The sequence below is a fragment of the Gymnoscopelus braueri genome (assembly GCF_963280865.1).
Source record: "Gymnoscopelus braueri genome assembly, chromosome: 21".
In the NCBI taxonomy this organism is placed as follows: domain Eukaryota; kingdom Metazoa; phylum Chordata; class Actinopteri; order Myctophiformes; family Myctophidae; genus Gymnoscopelus; species Gymnoscopelus braueri.
Window position 1 is genome coordinate 30,272,997 of NC_137623.1, and position 18,015 is coordinate 30,291,011.

Here is an 18,015-nt window from a genome sequence, read left to right on the forward strand (position 1 = left end):
ACCTGTACAGTTCAACATGCAGTTGCTCAATATTGATTCATTTTACATTTGCAATGGCTATTTAGAAAGCGTGTTAACGATATTCATAGATAAGGGATAGCAATTGCCTTGTTTGTGGTGGTAACTGTTTTATAAATCTAGTAACTTAATCTAGGTCATGGTGTATTGTCACTGTCAAGGAATATTGATTGATTGATTGAATACTGTCGTATCTGGCCGTAACAACCATTTCAAGTACAGGACCCGAGATACGACAATACTTTATTAGTCAGAAATGTCAACAGCACGAGGTACTGTCAGACATTAAGGCTAAAGGGTATATCAAATGACATCTGACTTAATGTCAAATGTTATTTCATTTCAGATTTAGCTAAAACCTAAATGTACAGCGTACTATTTCTTGGAAAACGTCTGTCTTATCCCCGCTTTCTTTCTCTGTGCTTTGTCCTTGTACCTTGCCTGCAGGAAAAGGACAACTGGAGTGGCATAGCCCGTACAGTGGATCGCCTGTGTCTGTTCTTGATCACCCCGATCATGACGCTGGGGACCATCGTCATCTTCTGCATGGGCCTCACCAACCACCCTCCGTCCCTGCCTTTTGAAGGAGACATGCACGACTACTATGAAACTAGTGCTCGTTTGGTGTAACCGCGGTAACCACGACGCACAGACACGCTTAATCTGTACACACTGTGCACACGGCCACAGGGGTGGCCATAGCTGAATGGGTAGAGCAGTGGTTCTCAACAGTGGGTTCCGGGGACCCCCAGGGGTCCTTGGGGGGTGGGTTCCAGGGTGTGCCCAGCTAAATGTGTTAACCCATTAAGGCCTGAGTCCGATTCTTAAAATGTTTCCTAAATCCTAACCGATTTTTGAAAAATAGCAGATCTACAAGCTCATTGCGCGGCACTCGGTGCCGTGCTATGAGCTTGTATATCTGCTATTCTTGAATAGCCAAAGAAACCTAAAGTGACACAGATGTGTTCCAGGTCTAAATGGGTTAATACAGCATCACAATCATTTTAACCACTTTATGCATTTATACATTGGGCTATTCAAATAAATAGCAGATATACAAGCTCACAGCGCGTCACTGCAAGCTTGTACATCTGCTATTTTTGGAAATAATCGAAAAATATCGAAAATGTTTGGATTTTATTTTTAATATAAATATTCTCTACTGGGGGTCCCTGGCACAAACCATTTTCAGATGGGGGTCCACCGCAAAATACATATCAATTTGGGGGACCTTGGCACAAAAAAAGTTTGAGAACCACTGGGGAAGAGAGAGAGAGCCCGCCTGGGAAGCAGAAGGTCTTAAGTTCGATTCCCGGCCCCCGGCAATGTATCGAGAAGCACTCAGCTGGGTGAATCTGAAAAACGGAATTTCCCCTGTGGGATGAAATAGGTCTAATTATTATTATTATTATTATTATTATTAACACACACACACACACACACACACACACACACACACACACACACACACACACACACACACACACGCGTACTGTAAATACATCTATGAGTATACACTGTTTATATACAGTCTGTGGTTTACACATGCATGCTCCCTACAATCGCTTATGCACATGCGCATACACACCTAAGATAAATGCACATGCATACACACAGGCAGACGTCAACACAAGTGCAAACACATACTGTACTTGCCTATATAAGGACAAAAGAAAAGGTAGTTCTTGCTTTAGCCATGTCCATTATGATTACCCCCTTGCCGGACGCTTGCTGTGTTTTCAATTACATTTTTGGTATTTTTTGTTAACTGTGTTTTTTTTTCTTTCTAGCTATGTGTGTTTTACTTAAGCAGAGATACAACGATATCAGTTATTGACTGAATAAGCTCTTTGTGGTCTTCAAAACAAACTTAAAATGAAGTAGTGGAAAAGTGGATATTCACATTCACTCTCTATTTACTCTCTATTTACTCTCTGTTCTTTATATTTACCATTTGTACTCTCTATTTACGTTCTGTATCCTCCATTTACTTTGTACTGTCAATTTGTTCTGTACCGTCTACAGTGTTTTACCCTGAGCCTTATTCTCCCCGTCTCCCTGTACCATCTAAAGCAGGGGTCTTCAAAGATAGGCTAAGGACCCCTTAGCTGAGAGAGAGATGAAGCAGGGACCCCCACCACATACTGTATAAAACGGTATTGCAGATTAAACCTTTTCATAGATTTCTATTAGATAGCTTCATAGACTTGTTTGACAGCACTGTCACACATCAGTGTTATGTTTTGTGTTTGTTTGTTTGTTTACACACTATGTTTTCTATTATGTTGGATTCATGTTAATGTATATTTTCATATATTTAACCACTTAAACCCTCAATACTTGACCATTGGCTCTGTACTTGGTCTGGTCTTCTTTCCCTCTCCACCAAATCTCTTCGGTAAAACAATATCAGATCTACAAGCTCAAACTTGTAGATCTGCAATTTTGTGACAAACGTTCCCCTCCAGAATAGGGATGCTAGGGTTCAAATGGTTAATGTAAAAATATAAAGAGTTCCTATCATACAAGATGTGGTGGCCCCCCTGTTGTAACTGAGGAGCCCCTATTGAAGACCCATGATCTAAAGAAGAGAGGTTCCTTTAAAAGCAACAGTGGCCGTATTTTTTGCTATCCACGTATCACACTTTGGCAGAGATCTAGAAGATGTCATGCTGTGTGTTGATATGAAGACACACACCAGTCTGGGTGAGTTCATAAATTCACTCTTGAGGGTGTCAGAGTGTACTGAATGCTCTCTTATTCAGAAAGTCCAGTGTATTCTCATTTATAAATTCAGAGCTCTGGAAGCACTCCAGATGCTACTGTACAGTAGGTGAAGAGATGGTTTGTCTAAGCGTCATTGGTTGAAGTTATGACCCAATGAGATAGTTGTGGCTTATTTGGTGCACAAACACACTCAAGGTGTCATTGTGTCATTCTTATTTGTATATCCCTACTTCTACACAAATGGTAGAAACCTTATTTTCCTAAATGACAGTGTTTATGTTTGCCATCGTAACACTTGCTTACTAATTCTCATTTGTAAATTACCACATAATTGTGCACTGATGGTGAAAGCACTTCATTCCATAGCATTGCATCAGAGTGGATTTACAATGCTTCCATGGTGTGGCACATCCAGTATTGTGGGTAATGGTGATAGTTTTTTCAGGGGAACGGTATTTTAATGATGTCACATGCACGCGTGCGCGCACTCACCGGTAAACCTGTTCCCTCGTGAATCTAAGGGGGTGGAAAATCTCATCTCCTTGGCAGCATATGTTGTCTGACAAGTCTAGGGAATTTACCCTGCCTTTGTTTCTTTCTTTCTTTTTCCTTTATTTATTCAGGGAAACCTGGACGACCTGATAACAAACATTTGAATCACATTACAATGTCACAACTAATTTAACAATAAAGCAAAAAAGAAAAGCAGAAGCATAAAACAACATTAAAATAATCGCAAAAGGCGGTGAATCAAACAATACAGTGAGGACATGGATAACAACACAGAGATTTGAAAATCAGATGCAAATAAACAGTGTTACATGAAACAGGTGCAGTCACTATGTGTAGTGTGTCCTCAAGAAGCACCCTGAATGTCTCTATTGAGACCAATCGCACCAGTTTCAGAGAGTCCTGAAGTTTGTTCCATTTGTGTGGAGCATAATACATGAATGCAGTTATTCCTTGTTCACTGCTCTTACGTGGACTGGTATATCTAATGTGTGTTTGTGAACGTGTTGAGTGACCAGTAACCTTTGGTTCCAAAAGCGAGGATAGATATAAAGGAAGTTTACCACACATGGCCTTATAAATAAATAAAATACAATGTTGCTCTCTACGAACTGCGAGAGATGGCCAAACCACTTATCATATAAAATACAGTGATGGGTGAGATAATCATCACCAGTAATAAAACGCAAAGCACTGTGGTAGACTGCATCCAGAGGCTTCAGTGTGGAGAGTGAAGCATGCATATACAGTGTATCCCCATAATCAAATACAGACATTATTACAGATTGAACAACAGTCTTTCTGCTGGTAAAAGACAAAAAGGACCTGTTTCTGTAAAGGAAGCCAATTTGACCTCTTCATTTTTTGATTAGGTTCTTCACATGAACCTTAAATGAGAGTTTGGCATCTAGCCAAAGGCCCAGGTATTTATAAGATGTGACCAGCTCAATTTGTTCGCCTTTAAGAGTGTAAATACCAGTAAAGGGATTTATATTTGGAGACCTAGTAAATACCATGCATTTTGTTTTGTTGGAGTTTAAAACAAGCTTAAGGTAGAGCCCATTGAAACCTATTGAAGGCAGTCTGCCAATTTGCAGTGGCCACTTCCAGCGTTGGGGCAATACTGTATAAAATTGTGTCATCTGCATAAAAATGGACATCCCAGTGCGGAGAGGGGAGTGCAATATTATTAACATAAAGAGTGAATAAACGGGGGCCCAAAATTGAACCCTGAGGGACACCTTTACCAATTGACAAATAACTGGATTTAAAACCATCAGCAACAACAGCTTGAGTTCGACCCGTCAGATAGTTGGAAAACCATCTGACCGAGAGATCATCCAAGCCAATGTTCCTTTGCTGTCATGAATAGGACAATAACATATGAGTAATGTAGTTAAAGCCTAATCCCTGGCTAATAAGCCAAATATGCCTTAATACATTATAATTGTCCTCTATAACTACAATGTTAAATTAAAAACACTGTAAATATTTTATTTACTTTGTTTGGCTTATTAGCCAGGGGTTCTTTTAACTACTTCAGCCGTATATAATCTGTTGCCTAGAGTCCCTATAGGGGTCTATATGCCATATCTCTTCATAGGAACGAAAATAGCCTATCTACAGTATAAGTTCACAACGTGTTGCGTTGCGACCCGTTGTGAGCTTGCAGACTTGACATTTTAGCCAAATGTTCACCCCAGAATAGGGGGGCTCTAAAGGTTCATGTGGTTCATTTATGCTCGTATGACTGTGTCGCATGCCGAAGATAGCACGGCACTGTTGTACGACAAAGTATAAATCAGGTGTCAGCTGCTTGCAATTGGGACTATAGGAAATAACATCCTCTATTACAGAACTCACTGTAACAAATGGGTAATTTATTAGACAAATACACACAACATTTACTCACATTTCACATTTTAGGAATTTGGTTTCTGTCAATGAGTGAGCAGTTAGGGGTTTGATGTCTTGCATGGCTTTAGGATGATCGACCAGTCACTTGGTGTGACAAGTACTGTGTTTCTCCAACCACTCTGCTGTTCCCTGCTGCCCACCATACAGTAGTAGTACAAAGAGCAAGATCAGGATTGTCCGAAGTATTTTTTAATTTTATTTGTATGTTTATTTGACAGGGACAATACAAAAAATAATGAATCAAATCAAAAACATGAAACCGTTGCATTGTATATGGGGTTAATTTGCGACCCCAGTCCCTGGTTAGACCTTTCTATACAAATATCTACCTAATACAAATTTCAGTTACAAAAAGGACATGCATGAAGTTCTAATCTAAACAAGTATAAAGACAATAAGTAGGAAAGACAGACAATCAACCTTTCCTGTACTGACTTCTATCTGGCTGGCACTGCCCTTAGTGTGTGCAGTGAGATTACTTATTTAGGAGCTGTATATGCTCATGCGAACATGTTGTCGCAAATTTAGCATGTGCCAAGTTCCTGTGAAGATCTTTCTCTTTAGAGCCTTTTGTACACCACTGTGTGGCCAGTACACAGTGGTGTACAAAAGCCTTTGGTGTTGCTACAGACAAGGCAGCATCAGACGACTCACAGTGGCTTATAATGACTGCATGAGGCTGCTGCTGAGAGCTCCAAGAAGCTCCAGTGCAAGCCAGACGTTTGTTAGTGTCGGGGTACCCACCTGCTCTGCTGTGCTATGTAACCTTATATAGGTTCATGTGTAGGGCATCTGAGTCAGTAAATTACATCATCGCTGACATAGTTCTGTCAGGTTCTCCTCTAGACTGTGGAACCATTGCCGCACATGTTTGTATGTTAGAAATTGAACAATGTGGGCTATTTGCATTTTCTTTTTCTTTTCCTTTCTGTTATTTTATTGTGTTGTGTTTTTAATTGTGCTATGGATCTTCCTGGGTCTAAAATAAAGATTTAATTTAATTTAATTTAATTGAATAGACCTTGCTTCAGCTCCGATCCCCTGAACAACCCTGTTTTGTTTAGGTAGCCATCTGGAATGCATTTACCTCTGATGGACAAAAATGCAGCATCAATCTGCATTTCCAATAACTGCCTAAACTCTTATATTGAATTTTTTTTTAATAAACAATCACATAAATCAGGGCAGACAACACATTTTGTATCTTGAGGTAATATAAAAGCATATAAGCATATACAGTATAAAAAACATGACGTGAAGATTAAACTAGATAAATAAATAAACAGTATAAAACACTGAGAAAAAGGGGAGAACAAAAGGTTCAAAGAAATGTAGTTAAGAATGTTAATGTCCATCATTGCTGGATGTCCACTCCTGCAACAGCTGCTTCGCTCAGACTTACAGTTTCTTTGGGAGTGCTTGATCTCTTTCTCTCGCTCTTTACTGTTGGGAGGCCATCACAGATTTAAAAAGAAAGAAAGAAAGGAAAATAGTTTATAGAAACAGTTTACTGTTTCAAGAGGCATGACTTATGTTTACATGTTCCATCAACAAGAATTCTACCCATACTAAATGGTATTACATCCAAATCTCTAACAACCATATATTCAGAAGATTCTCAATGCATTGTTTCCTGAGTTAAATAGTACTCAGGGGTAAGAATAGACACTTTCATTATTGAATATTTTGTTTGTTGCAGACAGGTTTGGCTACATAGTAGTAGCCTACTTACATTTAATGCCCAGGACTACAAGAGTGGCATAGGAGAGCAGTAGGAAGTGAGCCATCACAGCAATAATTAAGATGTATTTAAATGTATCATCTCGGCCATCTGGAAAAAGCAAGACCAGTTACAGTTTGATCTTTTATTTCCAAAATGACAAGTGGCACACACATTTATGCCCATCTGCTATTGAAGCTTTGAAAGTGACAATGAGAGTGTCATTCCAAAATGAAACAGCTATTATTTTAATAATGTGACACTTTCTGCTTTCTTTTGTGCTAGCACAGCGCTCGAACGACTGCTGACACAGAATAAAAACTGCCTACTGTAAGTATTAGCCTCAAATCAAAGTTTGATTACATTTTGAGGAACGCTTGAGGCATTACATGTTTTTTTTTAAATCACTGATGGGGATGTTTTATCCCTGTTTCTGCCTGGTCGAAACTGAATTAAATACATGCATTTCCTTTTGTGAAATGTAGACTGTCTGATATGTTCAATAATATCACAATTTAACTTATACATTTAAAAAAGTATGTTAACCACGTTAACCCTAAAAAAATGCTATTTCTGGCTACATTAAGCTATTTCTCATAGGAAGGCTTAAATGGTTAAGACTCCCCCCACACCGCCTATTTCTTTTTCCATCATTGCCTTATTACCTCCGTCGGCGGTGACGTTGGTCAGGGTCACATATGTCTCTTCGGTAGTCCTGATCTCACATCTGTATATGCCATGGCGTTCTGGCGTTGAGCCGTGCAGCTGTAGGTGGCCAAACGTCAAAAAGCTCAGAGAAACGTAATCCTTCCACCTCTCCTGGACGCTCACTGGTGACAGAGTCTGTCTGGACACGTTAACCGTCAGGATGGGCTCATCATCGAGGTTCACGGTGGTCTTCTTGAACCTCCAGGTGAGGTTGAAGTTGTGGAGGGCAGAGTCGGGAATGCTGCAGGGGATCATCACACTGGCATCTGGGTACGTCTGAATGGAACCTGGAAGAAAAGGCAGTAAGGAAAGGCAGTATGGAAGTATCAATATCACATTGTAGAAATACTGTATGATGTAGCCTACTCAATATGTACTTGAGTGAAAGTGCAAAAGTATTGGCATCAAAATATACTTTTAGAACCAAAAGTAAGAAGTACTCATTATGCACAATGTCCCGTTTCAAAAGTCTTTTGAAAATAGCAGATCTACAAGCTCACAACGAAGAATATAGCTGTAGTGGTTGATGTTGATGTTTTGTAATAATAATCCAAATCCACAAAGTAACTAGTTTTACAAAAGTTTTCAAATAATTGGAGTGGAGAAAAAGTACAATATTTGCCTCTGAGGAGATGTAGTGGAGTAGAAGTAAAAGTATTGAAAATTGGAAATACTCCAGTAAAGTAAATAAATACCTCAGTACTTGAGTACATGTACTTAGTAACTTTACACTACTGAAAAAAGGGCACTTTAATTTTACATGACACCACATTATCACAAGTAAAAATAAGTCTTCTGTTGTTGACTCCTCTACGTTAAGAAAAGTTAAGAAACATTTTTTTATATTCCCAGTCATCAATATCGATTATAAAAGTTTTATTATGTGTTACACACATGAAATGAATATTTATCTCTGTATTATTTACCTTGGTATTTCAAAATGGCTGTTCTCGTGCTTGTGTCACTTGTAATCGTACAACTGTACGTAACATTTGTATTGCTTGCCACAATCCTCTGAGAACCGGTGATGTCATAGAATCCTTCTTGGGTTTTAAAGGTTTTTGTTGAGTTCTGGAGAACTTGGATATCAGAGGGAGGAATGTTTGACCACATGAGCTTAGGAGCTGGGTATATGCCCCTGGAACCGCAGGAGATTGTGTCACCTGTCAACTGTATATCAATGTTCTGAACTGGACCTGCCAAGCAAGAACAATACAGACGTCTCAATCATTATAAAGAAAATATATGTCATTCAATCTAGGAATACATCTTAAAATTACATTTATCCTTAAAACAAGTGGGGAAAACTGCCTATTAGATAGATGAGATTATTTCACTTGTTTCCAGTGCATGTTCTGATGCAAGATAATGATTTAAATCTGAAAGTAGAGAGAGAGCAGAGAGGGAGCGGGAAAGAGAGAGAGAAAAGGAAAGACAGAAGATTAAGGGGATGAAAGGACATGACATGAGTCAGTTTCTAAACGTGTAGCGTTGAAAATAAAACAAGAAGCCGCACTTTTTATTATGAGAGAGATTATTCCAGATTCGTCGGTGCGAGGGGCGGTCATGGTGATGCAGAAGTACTTTCCCTGGTCGTGCGGAGTGACGTTCCTCAGCAGCAGTGTTGCGTTGCCCTGCAAGACCTGGTCGGCGTACAGGTCAGTTCTGCCTTTGAACAGATTCGATGGAGAGTTGTGTCCATTGACAAACTGTGTGTCGCCATAGCGGGTGCAGCTCACCACCGTTTTCTTCTTGTACCACATAATTCTCGCTCCTTTGCCGTCAGACTGGAATTGGCATGGCAGCACACACTCTTCTGACCGTGTACATGTTACAATGAATTCTGAGAAACACACAGTAAAGTACTGTTACTGGGTCGAGACTCTCCAACACACATGTAGCCTACTGTATGAATTGTAATGAATAAAGGTCACACAACAGATCATTAAAAGTAGTTGTGAATTTATCCTCCTAATAACTAATTTTATCTCAAGGAAACTGTCAGTGCAATGCATTGTGAACTTGTACATCTGCTATTTTTGGTGCAAGACAGAATGCACAACCAAGTATAAATCAGGTTTTATTGGCAATTTGGCATACTTTACATTTGGTTAACAGCTGTACTGAGTAGCAGTTGTACCCAACTTGTGGGTACTGTATGCCCACACATCAAAACTTGACAAGAATCTACCTACAGTGGTTCTCAAAGTGGGGTCCGAGGATCCCAGGGGGTCCTTGAGGGGACTTCTGGGGGTCCCCAGCAAAATGTGTTAATATAGCGTCACATTCAGTTTAACCACTTTAAACCTATTTTAATATTTGGCAATTAAAAAATAGCAGATCTACAAGCTCGCCGCATTGCGACATGCTGTAGATCAAGCTATTTTTTAAACATTCTGAAAAATCTTGAAAATATTTGAACATGTTTTGGAATAATCTTCTCTTCTAGTGGTCAATGGCACAACATCTTTTCAGATGGGTTTTCATAATTTCCATGGCCAAATACATATCAAGTTGGGCATCCTTGACAAGAAAAGGTTTGAGAGAATCACTGGCCTACAGAACCAAACAGTAACAAATCATTGACTATTTTGAAAGCTTAGGGTGAAAATACCAGGCCGACAAACTTCCTTGACAAATACCTATTTTATAAAATGTATCTGTATTCCAAATTACTTTTTTGTACATCCCAAGTGAAACCCTACTGCTTAGTAGTAGATACTAAATAGTAGGCTTAAAATAGCATACTGTGTAGTATGTAGTGTTAGTATGTGGCTTCTGACTTATAGGCTCATGATATCCAACCACTCACCTTTCCCTTCTGTGAGAACGAGAACCGACAGGAGAGTCCAGACCGTAATGCTGCCTGCTGATGCCATGATGGAAATGGACACATCCACTGCTATTCTGCTGTGGGACAGCATGGTTTGTTCAATTTAGAGGCTTATGAGTACGGTAAATCATGTGCTACCTTCTTTGTTGGTTGCTCACAGGTAAATGATGTGGTAACCAATAGCATTTATTTATGGGAAGTAACCTGAGAAGTAACATTCCACACTTCCTCCTCTATGCTAAGCAGGTGCATGCAGCGCCTCTAGGCTATGCAGCTGTCGCTCCAGGTAGCACAATGCGGTGGTGTAAAATTGCAATACCTGTAGAAAAAAGTCATAGTGAGCAACAGCAACCCTCCCCCTGGCCCTATTAACATGGATCGGATCCACCCACCTCACCTGCCGTCACTCCCTCTCAATACCTAATCACACCTGCCCTCACTCACTCCTCATTAGTGGCCGGCTATATATACTGCCTGAGTGCCTGTCAATTCAGTTTTTAGTTTGTCAGCTGGAGCAGCAATATTGCTACCTGAGAGCTCCCTATCCCTGAGTCCATCTCAACCTACAGTTATGCTTCACTGAAGTGAGATCAGTTGTTCATGATTGCATATGTTGCATTTTATTGGTTAATTGTGATAAAGGTAATGAATGTTACAGCTACCTGTTTGCCTTGAAGCTTATCGATAAGTTTGTGTAAGGTACAGTTTACAAAGCCTATTGTAGAATTCAGGTGAATGCAATAATCACTAACCTTATAGAATATTAAATGTCACTTGGTGTATTGTTCCATGTTTGTTAGTACTCTAATTCATGTAAATGGTAGGCCTACCCCCCCCCCCCCCCCCCAGAGTGCTAATCATTGTCTTAGGTACTTGTTTGTTGTCAGTTGTTTAATGTGTCATTGGTGAATTGTATTAATTATGTGTTTCTGTTAATTTCATAGGAAAAAAACATAACCGTGAAGCCTCATCACCTCCTTGCCTAATTATAAATGCTCATGTGTGCAAAGGAAAATAAATGGCTTGAACAGAACTTGGGTTGTCCCACATTCTTGCAGATGTGCCATGGTGAAGTTCAATATCCTGTGAAACAAAGTAGAACTATCTTACAATACCACAACAAAAAAATCCATGATACTGACCATGATACTGACTATGATACTGTGATCATGCCATTTATGTTGGTGACAGGGCCTGTCACAGCCTGTCACAGGCATGTCAGGCCCTGTCACATCAGGCCCCTCTCATAGCCCCTTTCGGGACCCTGTTTACCTTTTTTGTATTTGGGAAGGCGGTATCCAGGGTCCCTTGTTGGTTAGAACACGCTCTCTCGTACCGGCGGCTACCACTGTCTGGTCTCGGGCGTACAGCTCGTCGCTTAGAAGTTGCAGAGATTTCGCAAAGGTACCAACAAGAGCAATACTAACACGCGAGAAAGCGGCATCAAAAAGCGGGGATCGGCGATGCCGTTTAACATTTTTAATAATTTAGTAAACCTTAAGCTCCTTTCTCACACTCTGCTCCACTGCCCATGTTCCGCCTCCCCGCGGTGACTGACAAGCTGCGCGTCCTACGCATAACTCTATGGTCCTACGTTACTGCCTCTGATTGGCGAGCTCCTACATGCTTGCATGACAATCACAACGCGGGGAGGCGGAACATGGGCAGTGGAGCAGAGTGTGAGAAATGAGCTTAAGGTTTACTAAATTATTAAAAATGTTAAACGGCATCGCCGATCCCCGCTTTTTGATGCCGCTTTCTCGCGTGTTAGTATTGCTCTTGTTGGTACCTTTGAGAAATCTCTGCAACTTCTAAGCGACGAGCTGTACGCCCGAGACCAGACAGTGGTAGCCGCCGGTACGAGAGAGCGTGTTCTAACCAACAAGGGACCCTGGTATACCGCCTTCCCAAATACAAAAAAGGTAAACAGGGTCCCGAAAGGGGCTAGCCCCTCTCACAGCACTGTGTGACAGGGATGTCAGGCAACCCAGGTGAAGATCTGCACACTTTTCCGCACTTTTTTAATTGGTAATGTAATCTGTTTAGCTGTCTCCATTGTAGCTGAGAACTGCATGCCCTGGCATCACCCTATAAACCTGTAAAGGAGCAGCAACAGAATAAATATAAAATATTTTTACTCAATGTATTTACTTATAAATATTGTTGCTCACTTTATTTACTTAAGTATTTTTTACTCATTTTAACAACTTTTGAGTATTTTTACTGATTTTAGCTTAAGTATTTTTACTCATTGTATGTATTTTCAAGTATTTTTACTCATTTGAACAACTTTCAAGTATTTCTACTCAACCTTTTAGTATCTCTTAACTGATTGTAACAACTTTTAAGTATTTCTACTCATTTTATGCACTTAAAGGGATGGTTCACCCCCAAAATGACTTTCTATTGATTAGTCACCCCATGGAGACTTGAATTCATGGATATTTTAGTTTTTGTTGCATTCCTAAGCCAATAATTTGATGACCGGCAGCTTCAGTTCCGGTAGGCGATGCAAAGAGTCTCCTGTGTCTCCTACCGGGACCACTGCCTACCGGTCGCTGGTCATCAAATTATTGGCTTAGGAATGCGATAAAAACTAAAGAAATCACACCCAGTGTGAAGTGGCGGTGTGGTCATCACAGTGGTCATCATAGTGATGGAAGCTCACTTTAAAAAAACGTTTTTTGAAGTGCATAATCCTATTTATAGGTTATTAATGTCATCATGTGTCTCGCTAGCCAATCACAGTGCTGAATAGAGTCAGCCAATAGAGTCAGCCAATCACAATACAGCTAATGAGGTGTCCCAACCCCACTTATAGGGGCGGCTACACCGCCCAAAAATATCCATGAATAAAAGCCTCCATGGGGTGAAAAAATGATAGAAAAAAGGGTGAACTATCCCTTTAAAAAGTTTACTAATTTTAGCAACTTAAGTATTTTTACTCATTTTAACAACTTAAGTATTTATTTCTGATTTGAACAATTTTTTACTTTTAAGTATTCTTAACCAATTTATTTACTTTTTTTCCCCTCAAATTGTGGATTGGTCATTTTAGTGTGTGTGTGTGTGTGTGCCAATCTGAAAAGGTTCTGTGAAGCCCTTAAACCATGAGCGCTCATCATAGTATTGAAATAGGTGTCACGCTTTAAAACCTTACTGTTTTGGTGGCTTCTCCCCTTTCTCTATCCCAATGTTACACTGATGTGTAATTGACATGTGATCCCAATGTTGCATTTACAAACAGTGATTTGGCCGTAAGCCCACAAGGGGTCAGTGTTGACAAACGTTTGACTGCAGACCTGCACCAGAACAATGCTGTTACTCAGGACTGGTCCTTCTGATATTACCAATTGGCTTGTTTCCAACATTCAAGCTGCATCTCTCCTCTCCAGGTTCAGCACAGAGCTATTGAATCCTCTCAGTGATTCCTACCATCTTACAGGATATAAAATATGCTTTAACACATCATAAACACGTGCTTTATGATAGGATAGTTTATTATACATTGTACTATTGTACAAAATGTCCAGTTGTTCACATATTATTTATTATTCACCATGTTGGCCAACTGTCGCTGTCTCATGTTCATTGTTCAGACTGCCAAGAAAAGAGGTATTAATAGGAATCCAGTCAGAACAGAAACAAGATGTTATGGTAGAGGAAATGACTCTGAGGGTGTTCCCATGCGAACATTTACTGTATTAGCCTGGAAACAAGACGAATCTACCAGTGAAAAAAAGAAGCCCTCTGCAGATACACAGAATCCATTTATACGAGAGACCCATAATACACCAGATGTTAGCATTAATACAGTTTCAGCTAACTAACCACTTAGGCTGCTGAGACCATTTACAATTTAGGCAGACGCAAGGTAAACACACACATCAAATGTATTGACAGTGTAGTGTCTCAGTAATCTAGGTGGATCATAGGTAAACCAAGAACCTAGCAGTATAAAATAAAAAATTAAATAATCTGTACATTGAAAATATACAAACAGGATGACAAGATGTTGGTCTTGTTTCTACTAAGTATAAATCACCCAAAGTGACTGCATCAGTGTGTCTGTACTCTGTGTGCGTGTGCGTGTGCGTGTGCGTGTGCGTGTGCGTGTGCGTGTGCGTGTGCTCGTGCGTGCGTGCGTCTGTCTGTGGCCAGCCTATACAGTCTGGTTATACAGTCTGGTAATAGTGAGAGAGGAGGCCTCACAATTTTCCATTGTCTAATCATTCAGCTGAGCCCTCCCTCGGCCAGGGCAGATCAGGGTTCTGATTGGTCTGCTCGGTGTCTGTGTGGCGATGGCCTTGTAGGCTGGCTGACAGTTGGAGCCCAGAGTGAGTTTGCTGTGTTTCTCTATTAGATTAGTTTCAGGAATGCTGCCACTCATAAACGCTATGGCCTCTTCATGCTACTGCACTCACTGGTGACTCTGCTGCCCCACACTAATGTAATATAGGCCTACAGTTAATTCAACTGTACACTCTCAGCGTTACAAATGGATAAATGAACACTGGGGATTATACTGTGTACCTTAAAAAAACCTCAGAGACTGAGGTTCTTCAGTACTTCATCAGTACTTCCAGTCCCACTAGACAAAAACATTTTCCTTTTGAGAGCAGCACATTTATAAGAAAACACAGTTTGAGGGACCATTTCCACTGTGCTATATTCCTACTGCATAATTAGTACTTTTACATTTGGTACATTAAGAATATTTTGATGCTAATACTTTTGCACTCTTACTCAAGTACATTTTGAACACCAGACTTTTACTTGTAGTATTTCTACATTGTGGTATTGATACTTTTACTTAAGTAAAACATGTCAGTAGGCTACTCCACCTCTTTTACTGTTGTAGTGTGTAGGTTATAAAACAGACCCTATGTGTCTGCGGTTCCAAATGTTGACTGGCGCCCATTCATGCTGTTGTAGATGTAATATGCCTTCATGCTCTCGTACAGCACTTTGAAATAACGGCAAGCCTGCTCGGCGATATACGCTTTGATGGCATTGTGAGAGAGCTGTGGATCAAAGTGGCTCTTATCTGCAGTGCCTCTCTGTCTCCGCTCTGTGCCGGGATGCACCCTGACCCCAGACTTCACAGGGGCCACAGTCTCCCCGACTCACACAGGCTGCGATGAATCACTGTGCCCACAGCGTCGCACATCGTTCCCTGCCGCGCCCCATCTCTCTCTCTCTCTCTCTCGTCCACATCAGACAAGAGGAGCCTTGTCTCCACCACGCCCCGGCACCCAGCGTGGGGCCTCCAGCTGTGGCGTCCATGAGACCTGTTCGTTCTCTCCCCGGCCAGTGTCTTTTTCTGTCAGACCGTGGAACAGATGAGCTTGCAGCCAGATGGACGGAGCTGCTGTCTGTCTATGACATTTAATCTGGACACACACTACTGTAGATGGAATCTATTGTTCATACTGATATTTATTTAGGCTGATGTGGTTGGCTTTTGGTTGAACTTCTAAAGGTGGAATCAGGAAAGATCCATCTTAGTCATCATCATCAGGTTTTACCCTGCTTCAAGGTTTTACACTGCTGACGTGCCTGCCGGGAAATCTTCTGCCCTTTGCTCATCTTTTGCCTCCTTTCCGACTTATCTCTCACAAGAATCGAGGAACATTTCATTCTTTCCTAAATAATTATGTAATTCACTTAGGCCAGACGTGTCCATGTTGACGACTTAACTCCATCATGAGACTGAACATCACAAGCACAGACTTGTTGTGACACTACTAGAGTCTAGTGTCTGTATTCCCTAGTCAGAGACTTCAAAGGAACAGAACAGAAGAAAACAGAATCATGTTGATGGACCACCATCAAGGAGACCCTTCACTATAGGGCCGCTAAACCTAATCTTCATCATTAGCTATTTTTGAGCGACACTGTCATGTAAACGAAGCATAACTTAGGTTTAAAGAGCCATGAAACCCTAGGCTAATTCTGTAGTTTGTTTTCTACAGAATCTACAGAAGGGTAAAAACATGTCAGGCTGACCTAATAGAACACTGTGATGTAAGACAAGCAGCTGCAATGAAATGTATAATGGGTGTTAGATTGAGGTAGGCCATGACTGTGCAAGCATTGACAACACTGTCAATGCTTGCACAGTTGCTGAAGAATGATGCTGAGCGCATAAAAGGACATGGTAGTTTGACAGATAATAGCTCCTCTGTAATAGATAATGGTTGTAATCATGCATTGCCAACTGCCAATATCACCAACTCACCGCCCCGCCCCCTCCCCCCCCTCGCCAAGTTATTGTAACTCAACCCTGACACTGCCCAGAGACACTTGGACGCTGGCTTGTTGATTTAATAAGCGATAAATAAATGGTAGAACATTAGTTACAGTTTATTCTGTTAGGGGTCAGAGGTAGGGTGAATTTGATAATCTAATTCTGGTTGACCATGCCATGTCAGATGTTTGCTGGCTTCAATATCAAATGAAATTGTCAGATGACATCCATCTGATGGCAACAGATTCAGGCCATTTTAGAACTGCAGGAACAATGACTTCATCTAGCGCAGAGTGCCAAGCCTTTCCACAGCTAATTCTGGAATTGAGCTGTAAACAAATACTCTTTGTATATGTACGTGTGTGTGTGTGTGTGTGTGTGTGTGTGTGTGTGTGTGTGTGTGTGTGTGTGTGTGTGTGTGTGTGTGTGTGTGTGTGTGTGTGTGTGTGTGTGTGTGTGTGTGTGTGTGTGTGTGTGTGTGTGTGTGTGTGTGTGTGTGTGTGTGTGTGTGTGTGTGTGTGTGCATGTAATGGAATGTATTATGTACTGCATGCATGGGTGTGCATGAAAGTGCATGGAGCTGAGGATTACGTAACCTACCGGAACTAACCTTCCGCAGACTCATCAGCCAGAGCTCAACTGGTCAGCTGAAGCACTGTGGTCAGATTTATCCCCCAACAAAAGCCACTGAAAGGAGCTCTACTGGAGGGGGACAGAACGCTCTCTGTGGAAAGGTGTGGAAAGAAAACACAGACCAGGAGAGTGCGAGGAGTGGAGGGGTGGTGTGGTGTGGTGGGGTGGGGTAGGGTGACTGTTGCTATAGCTGGTGTTTGTGTTGGATTCTTCAGTCTGTAGCTAGACAGATGGCTTTCTACCTGGCCCGCTCTCCATTTTGGCACAAATATCTGTCCAAATGGACGCTTTCAGCATGGGAGAGAACGCTGGAGGGGTTTCTCATTGTATGCACCCAAATGTATCCGTGTGACACTACAGTGTGGAGAGTTTCCTCACCCCGTCCCCCCTTTTCGTAAGACTGCCTTGCATAAAAAGGTGCATATTGTCTCCAAAACTGTTACAGTACTTTTCAGGATTCAAATTCAAAACTAGCAAAAGTAGCAGATCCAAAAGCTGAGCTTGTGGATCTGCTACTTTTGATGCTTTTGTGTGACGCTGTGGTATGATCAAGTGCGGCGTTAATTTACGAAAAAACACAAAAGGCTAGAATATGGAGATAAGAGGTTTCTGCCCGAAAGCGGCAATATTTTAGCTCGTCATTCATGAAAGAGCATATATTGCACCTAATTAAACCAAGGTAGGTTGGATGGAGGAATT

General features: G+C 41.0%; 2 protein-coding genes across 2 annotated transcripts in view; one reads left to right on the plus strand and one right to left on the minus strand.

Annotated features, from left to right (window-relative positions):
• Positions 1-2,362, plus strand: part of LOC308076766 (acetylcholine receptor subunit delta-like) — a 15,360-nt gene extending 12,998 nt beyond the window's left edge. The window contains exons 12-13 of the mRNA XM_080417237.1: positions 466-783; positions 971-2,362. Of these exons, the coding sequence (XP_080273363.1) occupies positions 466-648 (183 nt within the window). The 3' untranslated portion in view covers positions 649-783; positions 971-2,362. The remainder of the gene's footprint in view (positions 1-465; positions 784-970) is intronic.
• Positions 2,363-5,790: 3,428 nt separating this feature from the next.
• LOC308076685 (V-set domain-containing T-cell activation inhibitor 1-like) lies at positions 5,791-10,647 on the minus strand. The gene is made up of 6 exons (XM_080417090.1): positions 10,413-10,647; positions 9,117-9,443; positions 8,527-8,796; positions 7,558-7,887; positions 6,905-7,003; positions 5,791-6,615 (listed from the first exon to the last, which is right to left on the minus strand). The coding sequence occupies exons 1-6, from the start codon at positions 10,522-10,524 to the stop codon at positions 6,527-6,529; spliced, it is 1,227 nt and encodes a 408-aa protein (XP_080273216.1). The 5' UTR covers positions 10,525-10,647; the 3' UTR covers positions 5,791-6,526.
• Between the last annotated feature and the right edge of the window lie 7,368 nt (positions 10,648-18,015).